Source organism: Oncorhynchus clarkii, chromosome 29 (genome assembly GCF_045791955.1).
Source record: "Oncorhynchus clarkii lewisi isolate Uvic-CL-2024 chromosome 29, UVic_Ocla_1.0, whole genome shotgun sequence".
Classification (NCBI taxonomy): Eukaryota; Metazoa; Chordata; class Actinopteri; order Salmoniformes; family Salmonidae; genus Oncorhynchus; species Oncorhynchus clarkii.
In genome coordinates, this window is record NC_092175.1 from 8,409,968 (window position 1) to 8,420,587 (window position 10,620).

A 10,620-nucleotide genomic window follows, 5' to 3' on the forward strand; every position below is an offset into this window, starting at 1 on the left:
ATTTCTATGGGCTACAGTAGTAAAGGCATTTCTATGGGCTACAGTAGTAAAGGCATTTCTATGGGCTACAGTAGTAAAGGCATTTCTATGGGCTACAGTAGTAAAGGCATTTCTATGGGCTACAGTAGTAAAGGCATTTCTATGGGCTACAGTGGTAAAGGCATTTCTATGGGCTACAGTAGTAAAGGCATTTCTATGGGCTACAGTAGTAAAGGCATTTCTATGGGCTACAGTAGTAAAGGCATTTCTATGGGCTACAGTAGTAAAGGCATTTCTATGGGCTACAGTAGTAAAGGCCAAATTCGATATTTGATCATAAAAAAAACGTGGGAAACCAAAAGGGCTCCTTAAATTCCAAATCAATCAGCTAAATAAACCGTGGTATTACCATTTTAAAACAATTCCATATGTTAGCTTAGTACCCTTATTAAAAACTATATATTTTTTGTTGTGAATTCTTGAAATCTTGTCCACATTCTGATTGTGCCCACATTTTCCAAAATATGTCTACACATGGTAATAAAATGTGTCTCGCATCCATCCATTGTGTCCGTTTTGTGAGCAGATTTTCTGGTACCTCCCCTTTATGCTAACTTTTTGACAGCTATTTTTTTTAAATAATATGTATTTATTTATTTTAAAACACATATTGATGCCATAACTCAATGGTGCCACTTGTCAATGATTTTAGAAGGTGGGATCATGATTTAAACGGTTTCACTGTCCAGATCTGTCTACACTTAAGATTTCCAGACACGGTCTTTTAATCGTTTACACCTGTCAGAAAATGTGGTCACAAACAGAATGTGGATAAAATCAGGACAAAGCCAAAGGATGCATGTTAGAAAATGGGGCTAGAGAGGTAAAGAGCGAACATGGATGGATAGAGATCAGATTAGATGTAGTGTCAGAGATTAAACTACAGAATCTGTCCAGACCCCAGAATGGAACTAGGTTAGTCGTTAAAATTAGCCTTAGCCAACATCTGTTCTCTTTGTGTGCGGTAAGATACTTACTAGGCTGATTTGAGTGCTTACAAATGTGAACATTCCTGGGACCCATGACGCATGTCTGTTTCGGATTGTCTGCCTGTAGAGCTGTGTGTGTGTGTGTGTACATGTATGTGTGCGTGAGAAAGAGAGCGAAAGAGCGTGTTGGAGGAGACAATGCTCCCTTGTCCCGTCTGTCTCTCAGACATTGGAATGGAAAGAGGGAGACAGAGAGGGAGGAGAAAGAGAGCGGATAGAGGGGAAGAGAGGGTGGGAGACAAGAGCCCATGAGAGGCAGATCGAACAGACAGCTCTCTCTCCAAACCGTAATGTAGTGTAGACACAGTGATAGTGGGGCCCAATAACCCTCCACGGAACTAAGGCATACACAGCTGAAACGCTCTCTACAAAAGGACTTCTTTATTTCATACAAAGGAAGATCGTGATTGCAGTAATTTCCGTAATGGCAATAATAGTGTCACGTACACAAACATAGAAAAACAACAAATACTAAAATATTTTGCACTGTGTATCAGTTTGGAAGTAGAGCTAATCTTTGAGCTAATCACAGAGCTTCTCTCTGTGTCATATGTCCATATACTACAATCAAACAGGTGATTTGTAGGGCACTGTATCTGTGGAGGGTGTAGTGAGGAAAGACACCAGAAAGACAGAGTGGGAGTGAGTGCTTCACCTGTGTCTGTCACACACTGGTCATTTCACCATGCATTTCACCCCAGTCAAGAAACCCAAGACACATGAACACATCTAAAAAAAAACAAACATCTATTTTCATTTGTTTCCTAGTTTGTTCTAAAAGAGTCTGTGTTCGGTTTCGGGTTACGTGGTAAGAAAACGACGGCCACGTTGCAGCATATATGAGCGTTGAGGAAGAAAAGCTGTGGAAGTTAAGTAGACAAACAACGAGAAAGGCATGTGCAAAATTCACTCTGAGGCTGGAGGAGATTCCTGACCACTGTTTCCAACAGTCCAACAGTGGATTCTCTCCCTTTTCTTCTTCCTCTCTTCTCCTTGCTAGTCTTAGATGTGCCATGTAATGGTCATATGTATCAGAAGCTGGGTCTAGGCACTATCTGTTCATCCTGACCAGCAGAAAACCGACATGTTGGTCAGACTGAGGCATCTCCTGGCCTCTCCACACAGTGTCTCTCGCAGCTGACATCCCTGTGTCTGTTAACATCAATGGACTCCATCCTGAGAAAACTAAGGATGAGTCGGCCATGTTGGTCCCACTTCAGGGGTCTGTAGCAGTGGCCATGTTGGATCCATCTGTAGGTGACTGGCTCCAGTAGGGGGCTATAATGGTGGCCATGTTGGATTCATCTGTATGTGTAGTTGCCTGTTTGCTCTGAGCAGGTCAGTGTTGTCCTCAGCGAGAGGGTCAGGGGTCGGGTCTCCTGACCTCCACAGCTCGGCTCTGGGTTAGGGTCAACCTGAGGAACACAGAGAGAGATTAGGCCAGTTTGACCTACAATACTGTGTATGTATGTACGTGCATGCGTGGTGTGTGTGTGTGTGCATCTGCGTGTGGATGAGTGTACCTCGGAGTAGAGAGGTGGGGGCTGGAATCTGAACTCTGTGATGTAAGCTTGCAGCGTTCCCTGGCCCTCTTGGTTGACCTCTGACCCCTCACAGCGCTCCAGACAGCCTCGCCTCTGCTCCTCTGTCACCGCCAGGTCACTGTAGCTGGGGGGAGCTGTGAAAACACACACGACATGCAATTAACATGGGAGAACACACACACACAGTACACACACTCCACACACAGTACACACACACAGGTATATGTCGTACCCTCAGGTCTCTCTGGCCAGCTGACGGTACAACAGTAGCTGCTGATGCTGCTGGTTCGACTGGTGAATGCGTGGAGGGGGATGGTCCCTATCACCAACGGCAACGACAGAGACAGGTTCAACCCCCCAGGGATGTCCACATACACCTGAGAGGGAGAGAGATGGATATTATCTTATTTACAGCCCACATTTTGATGCACTAACTTTTACAATACTATACATGACTGGAAAGTACCTGCTAAACCGGTTAGATTTTAGGAGGTATTTGTTTATTTCATATTCTCCCATATTAACACATGTATTACCATATCAACTATACTATGTTTATTATCATTCCTCACCATCAGTGAGTACTCCACTCTAATGAGTGGACAGTCCAGGATGGATGGGGAGACTGGGGGTATGTGGAGCAGTTTTCCGTCCCAGCTCTGGCTCTTCCCCTGGGACAGGGTGTCCCCACGCAGGGCCGCCACCTGCTGCTGGAGCTGTCGAGCCTTGCCCTTAGCGAAGTAGGTCTGGGTCTGGCACAGCGCTGCCTTGGGCACCACCACCCTGGACGAACAGTTCTCCACCTCCGCAAAGATCTGGAGGGACTCACCTAAGAGAGGAGGAGAGGAGAAAAAGGCTGAGATGTGGGGGGGGGGTGAGTATGGGACTGTGTGTTTGTGTGTCCTGAGAATACCTCTCAGCGCAGTATTTATATCTGCAGAGCTGTATGTTCCCTCTGGGGTTTGAGCATGTTGTGTTGTGAAACATTCTGAGCAGTGTGTGGTTAGATTGAGCGGAAATCATCATTAGCCAATCAGGTATTTCTCACCTGGTGTGTATCCTTTCCTCTCTATCTTGGCGCTGAGTGAGATGGGTCCTGAGGCACAGAACCAGCAACACAGGGTCTTGTCCTTAGTGCCAGCTTGAGGGGCCTATACACACAGAAATGGCAGTCACAAATTGCCCTGTGTGACAGCTTGTGTGTGTGTGTGTGTGGGGGGGGGTGTGTGTACACTTGTGGGAACAGTTTGTTCCCACAAGGTCAAATGCTTTTTCTAGGTGGTTTAGGGTTAAGGTTAGAATTAGGTTTAGGAGCTAGGGTTAGGTTTAGGGTCAGGAGCTAGGTTTAGGTTTAAGGTTAGGAGCTAGGGTTACGTTTAGGAGCTAGGGTTAGGTTTAGGAGCTAGGTTTAGGGTTAGGAGCTAGGGTTAGGTTTTTTGGGTTAGGGTAATTGTACGGGTTAGGGGTTAGGGAAAATAAGATTTTGAATGGGACTGAATTGTGTGTATTCCTCACCAGCAGCAATGGTGTGTTGATGTCAATGTGTTCAAAGACAGTGAACTCTTTCTTGACTCTGACAGGCAGCAGCCATGGTCTGTAGAGCTCTGCTCTCACCCAGTACCTCACACTGCCATGCTTCCCTTCAAATGACGTGGCCAGGGGCCTGAGAGAGGGGGACGAGGGGAGAGAGGAAATTGGTTCATAGGATTAGACTTCTTACAGGTCTATCTTTAGATATGATTCCATATTTGGGTTTCGGATTTTATGTTATGGCTGTTATAGGTTTGTGTGTGTCCATCTGTTACGTACATCTGTGGTAGCAGGAAGCTGAACGCGAACTCGTGTAATCCTGTGTTGAGAACAGTCAGGGCTTCCTCTGGACTGTCTTCATCTGAAACACAGGAGAACAAGATTCCAAATACCATACCTGACGCACACACACACCCAGTGTACACACGCATAGACACGCACCCACCCACCATTTCATTTCATTGTATCATGTTGCGATTTCAAGTTGCCTAGTGCTTTCAAGTGCCTCAGTCCAAGGCAACACCAAGATAATAAATCCAGTAATAAATGTTGTACGACACATAAAAAAAACACTTTGACACATAGAAAAGTACTTTATAGCACATACAACCCAGTCATTGTATTACATTTCAATATTACCCAGTCATGTCATCGATGCGTGAAATACAAAATGTCATTTAATCCATGAACATTTCAGACAGTACAGAGCGGAGAAGACACACCCAGGCAGAGGAAGCACGAATCCCCTTTCACTTCCTCAATCTACATGTCATCGATAAATGTTTATGTTGATGTGTGTATAGATCTGTTTCCTGCCACCTCGGCACTCCCGCATGTTATCTTGTCAGCAGAGAACATTGTGTGTGTGTGTGTGTAGAGAACATTGTGTGTGGGTGTGTGTGGTTGTCAAGTCACACCGGCAGAGTGAGGAGAGCAGGCGCATACCGGTATGAACCAGAATGAGCAGTGGATTTTCAGCCGGCTACTCCAACAGACACATTACTACTCGGCCTCCCATTGGAACAAAGCTAACCTGGTCCCGCCCCTCGACTAAGGCCCTTTATGAATGACCATGTGCTCTGTAATACGGGAGGATGGAGAGACAAAAAGAAAAAGGGAACAGAGACAGGGAGCGATATACAGGGAGGAGGGAAAGAGAAAGGGAGGGAGAGACAGAGGGGGAGAGATTTCACCAAAAAACCCTCATGCCATGCAGCAGTAGAAGCAGCCATGTTATTCTCACAGACAAAACAGAGAGCCAGCAGAGATGGACTGTAGTATCTGAGGTAAATAAAGAGGGACTCGAGAGCAGGTACATTTACGCATCTTTATTAAAAACGCAACAGCATGTTTTATTTGACAAATTCATCAGAGGCAATCAATCAATCAACACACAGCATCAATGAGGGTTATTACAGTGCAACAAAAACTAGGAAAACATTAAAAAACGAATAAACACTTGCAAAAATGTCTAAAAACACGTTTTTGCTTTGTCATTATGGGGTAGATTGACGAGGAAAAACATTTATTCAATCAATTTTAGAATATGGCTGTAACGTAACAAAATGTGGAAAAAGTGAAGGGGTCTGAATACTTTCTGAATGCACTGTACTTCAACACCAAGTGAGATAAAAGCAGTGTAGCCGGCAGGCAGCTTTGGTCCAGGAGAGCTACAGCCCAGCACTAACACACCTGGGTCTACAGATGTAGGGTCTTAATTTGAGCCAGATTGCTACATCTGAAAACAATCCGGCAGCAACAGGAAATGCAAATTATCATGTGGATTATAATTAATAGAATTTTTTTTGGTAGGGGTTGATACATTTGGTTCACAAGGGAAAATCAAGTCTGAAATTTCAAAGTGGAAATTACAAACTTCAGATTCCCTTTGAAACCTCAAATACACCAAAAGTAAAAACTGTCCTGCATTGCAGGAAGGTCCTCCTTCAAGACGGTGATCAAACGAAGATCCTACATCTGTAAGGAACCCTACCGATTAACGTTGTTTTCGTAAAGGCTATTCTGAATTTAGGGTACCGGTAGGTTCGGTGAGTCGCCGAGAAGGCAACCAATCTTCTGCTGGAGGTCTTGGCGATGGTATATTGTGGTGGATACAATTGCTCTGGAGAAAATATTGCTTCAGCTCTCAGACATCACCCTGGCAACGACAGCCTGATTCGCCCACACAGAGGTGCATTTACTGTCCTAATTATGAGATAGGAACTTACTCTGCCATATATGTTTGTATTGCTGTCTTATGTCAAGAGTGTATTTTTATTACGGGTGTATACTAACCATGGGATAGTTTTTCCTTCAAATCTCTTGGTGTTGTTATGCCCTGTAAAGATGCTGAATTAATCCTAGCTGTATCAGTTTACATGTCCCACTAGAACAGCTATTATGCAAATATCACTGGGACTGTTGTTATAGACTGAAACTGAACCTCAGCCTCAACCTCAGTACTACTGTAATTGTTGTAACATATCAATTACTTTATGAGGAAAGGCCTATGTATTTTTTAGCCAATATATATATATTCGTTTTACAGTACACTATGGAAATGTAACAACAGCAAATTGATGACAAAATTGCATGCTTTCGAATTGTCATTTCCTCAGACGCAACGACGTCATCCCATATACACGTGGGAGTTCAGACCAATCAGAGGCGACAGAGGTCTGTCTCCCCCCGTGAGTCCCTCAGCCAGTTTGTGAACAGGTTTGAACCGCTTCTAACAAAGGGAGTAAACTTCAGGATGTTATCAGCGAAAGAATGTTCCTGATAAAATTGTACAACTTAAACAGTCAAACGTCGAAAATATTCCAACTTCAACCGCTTTCGGTTAGATTGGCCCAATCAAGGTCACATTCGGACTAAATTCTACGGTTTCTTCCCTCGCCACATAAAACGCAAAGGCGTTAACAACTTGTTATGACTGTTAAATCTGAATAAAAAAAACAAATACTGTAGAATCTACATACATTTTAATGTGTCACTATAAAACATAAATATATGTAATATTTATGTCCCATCATGCGTTATTAAACAGACTAAATTGGACGAGGAAAACCTATGCGTTACACCAGGACTATCAGGTCGCATCAGGACCACTATCCCACCTGACTGAAAGAACTCATCAACGGGGGCACACATCATGACATTTGTTCCAATCAATGTGTGATGTGTGTGTTGTGCAGTTTATGTGAAATTGAACCCACCATCACTCGTAACTTACACATGGCGTAGCCTATAACCACAGCAATGGCACTGCAGAGCTCCCTAACATGTCAGGAATCCGGTGATGTATAACCGTGTTCTATTTCTAGGTTATCCATTTATTTCAGAACAACCTGAACTAGGCCAACACTACCCATAAAGCCTACTCTCAAAATGTTGCCAACACATCTCTGTGAGAATGAGTGGTAATTATGATGTGGTTGTCCCTTACCTCTCTCCTCTCCTATTAACGTGTCGCTATGGTTTAAGTATTCCACCTCCTCGGTGTAATTCTGAGTGTAGGCAGTGTTGGCCCCAGCGTTGCGGGACTCTGTCCACCGCACCTTGGCTACTCCTCTGGCGGTTATGTTCAGCATTTTGACGCGAACCTCGCCTGCGACTTCGATGATCACCCTCCCGGATACCGAATCACCACCGGAGTAAACGGGAACATTGTTGTCGTTGAGATAGTCGAAGCAGACGGCTAAAGTCTTCACCTTGCCCAGCACCATGGCGTTAGAGAAAGAGCGTATAAGAAATCATCTAGAAATCCCCACACACACCACCCACGGGCACTCTATTGCCCAGCATAGAGGCTGCGCCCTGCGGGCTGGGTCAGTGGTCCTCTCGCTGGCATGTGTGTGTCAGCGGTAACAGTGGCTGGTAGCTCCTCGCATCCTCCCAGTGCGAGCCTTTCTAATGTGTCCTCCGCTTTCTAGTATGAGCTAGTGATTGGTCGTTCGCGAATTAACGACTCGTTTTGAACGGATCTTTTTGGTGAACGTCGGTAAACCAAATCGCATGTGTGAAAGAGCCGTTCATTTGGCTCCCTGATTTGCATAGGCCTAGAGCTAGGCTATAGGCTACTGCTTTTTGAACGATTATCTGTAGATACGTTATAAAAACATTGTCGCAAGATGGTAAATCCTCATTGCAGGAACAAAAGGTCCAAGTGACGAGAGAGCCTCATTATGGTCCACACATTATTTTTGCATTGTGTAAAAAAAACAACACCAGCGAGCTAATTTCGTCAGTTAAAAATGTATTTGAACTCACAGTTTAGACATCTGCTATTTTTCATGGTTTTTCATACATGTTTAACCAAGAGCTGTTTGGGAGCCATCTGAACGGCTCTTTTAGGTGAATGGAGCCAACATTTCCGGTTCATCGAAAAAAGACATGGGTGCAGTCCAAAAGACACACTCTATCCCCTCTGCCCTCAAATTAAGTGGACACTTCTGATTACGTTTCATGACGTCTGACGAGTATACGCTTAAGGGGCGAGGGAGGAAGGAATTAATTTTAAATGGACCACCAAAGGCCGGAAATTCGTCACTCTTTCATCCCGCGATGATTGCCCCCCCCCAACCCAACCCCTCTTTTTACCCAGCTGCTACTCTGTTTATCATATATGCATAGTCACTTTAACTATACATTCATGTACATACTACCTAAATCAGCCTGACTAACCGGTGTCTGTATGTAGCCGCGCTACTTTTATAGGCTCCTAACTGTATATAGCCTGTTTTTGTTACTGTTGTTTTATTTCTTTACTTACCTATTCACCTAATATATTTTTTTTGCACTATTGGTTAGAGCCTGTAAGTAAGCATTTCACAAATAAACTTTGATTTGATTGTGTTTTCAGACACCAGTAGCATGTAGGTGCTTTATATGCGCTACAGTCAATTATGAGTGCACGTCTACTTACATTAAATATATAATTATTCATTTACGTTTTCATGTTCAGAAGGAACATTTTTTATTTACAATTTCCAAAAGATAACAAAAAAAAGCATATTTACATTTTATGAGAAGTCTTTGTGCCATCATGTGCATTAGTAGCACACTTCCTAACTTATTTGCATTCATTTTTATTTACACTTGTATGTTGACTTCTCCCTTGATGTTGTTTTTTAAGTTTTCACTGACCTTTCTTAGCGGATGTACAATCGTCGCGAATTGAATTATGGGGAGTTTCAGGCCCCAGAGTGAACATAATTGTACAGTCGCAGAGCCGACTAAAAACGAGGGCTGAGGGGCTTACGTTGCAAACTTCCCTTGCTTGGCTAATCATTTGGACCGCCCTCCAAGATGGCCACTGGATTTCCCCAAAGGCATAAAGCGAGGGTAAGTGGATGTGGGTGTGTTTTTTAAGTGTTTGGACCGCCGCCTTGGAATTCCCATGCTGCAACCTGGACTCAGGTATAGATGTAACATAGTAAATGTAAATCCAGACATGCCAATTAGTAACATATCTAATGTTTTGTATGGTATGTATTAATTTGTCAATCTCCATCATCCATTTCACATGATATGTTACGAATTCCAATTTGTTGTGGCTAACATTAACTAGGTAGTGAATGCTAACGTTCGCTAGGTAGCTAACCATAGCTAGGCTAGGGTTAAGGTTAGGAGTTAGGTTAGGGGAAGGGTTAGCTAATGCTAAGTACTGTAGTTGCAAAGTAGGTCAAAAGTAGTAAGAAGTTGCAAAGTTGCTAATTCGGCAAAATGTTAAAGTTGTCCATGATGAGCTTCAAACATGCAACCTTTGGGTTACTAGATGTTTGCGTTATACGCTTACCCATCCACCCTGCCCAACCACCGTACTTTCATTTTTGCCTTAACTAACCTTCTGTCTCGTGTAGCCATAACATACTGTACTAATTTTAGGGTCTTGGATTTGCTTTTACTATGTTTCGTCTACTCTATGAGACCAGGCTGCATCACTAGTATGAGCCTCCAGGTCTCAAAACTCTTAAAGAGAAACTGCCCCTAAAAAGTAAATAATCCCTTTGAAAACAGCCTATGTGGCATCAAAATGAGTCAGAAACATTTATTCTAGTGCCAAAATTGACTACAAAGTTTAAATAGGATAATTTGACATGAAGTCAGTCTCATCTGAAAAGGAGTTTGGAACCTCAGTTGAGTCACAACGAGTAAATTAATGTTGCGTTTTAATTACAAATATGTCAACAAATCATGCCCCCTTTTGGCAAGAGCCATGCGCAAATCAATTTGAGGAGGGGGATTATTTGAAATACTCTTTGAAGAGGTATGGTTTCAAGTGTCTTTTGAAGATGGGCAAGTTGATGCGAGCTTCAACTGGAAGCCAGTGGAATGTGCGGAGTAGTGGGGTGACATTGGAGAACTTGGGAAGGTTTAATTTATCTAACGACTTCAGATATCGTTATTGCTGCTTATGTAGCTAGGTACCTAACTTTTGATTAGGCAAGGCAGGCTAGATAACGTTTTAGGTAATGTTAGCATAGCTAGCTAGCTAACTACCGCATTACAATTTA

At 43.3% G+C, this 10,620-nt stretch overlaps 1 protein-coding gene across 2 annotated transcripts; it reads right to left on the reverse strand.

Annotated features, from left to right (window-relative positions):
• Positions 1-1,386: 1,386 nt before the first annotated feature.
• On the reverse strand, positions 1,387-9,339 carry LOC139388296 (arrestin domain-containing protein 3-like). Of its 2 annotated transcripts, none has more exons than XM_071134888.1 (8): positions 7,551-8,390; positions 4,382-4,463; positions 4,088-4,235; positions 3,621-3,723; positions 3,145-3,401; positions 2,805-2,949; positions 2,552-2,706; positions 1,387-2,443 (listed from the first exon to the last, which is right to left on the reverse strand). In XM_071134888.1, exons 1-8 carry the CDS (start codon positions 7,828-7,830, stop codon positions 2,330-2,332), a joined length of 1,284 nt encoding a protein of 427 aa, XP_070990989.1. In that variant the 5' UTR covers positions 7,831-8,390; the 3' UTR covers positions 1,387-2,329. The 2 variants fall into 2 exon arrangements, with proteins under 2 accessions (XP_070990989.1, XP_070990990.1); XM_071134889.1 differs by lacking the exon at positions 7,551-8,390 and adding an exon at positions 9,251-9,339 and having other exon boundaries at positions 1,395-2,443.
• Positions 9,340-10,620: the final 1,281 nt, after the last annotated feature.

Bases quoted from the DNA above. Each gene is read 5' to 3' on its own strand.
- LOC139388296 (XM_071134888.1), bottom strand. From the start codon at position 7,830: ATGGTGCTGGGCAAGGTGAAGACTTTAGCCGTCTGCTTCGACTATCTC. The intron at 3,402-3,620 runs GTGAGAAATACC...CTCCTCTCTTAG, and splicing joins GAGGAAAGGATACACACCAG to GTGAGTCCCTCCAGATCTTT. The intron at 2,950-3,144 runs GTGAGGAATGAT...TCTCCCTCTCAG, and splicing joins GAGTGGAGTACTCACTGATG to GTGTATGTGGACATCCCTGG.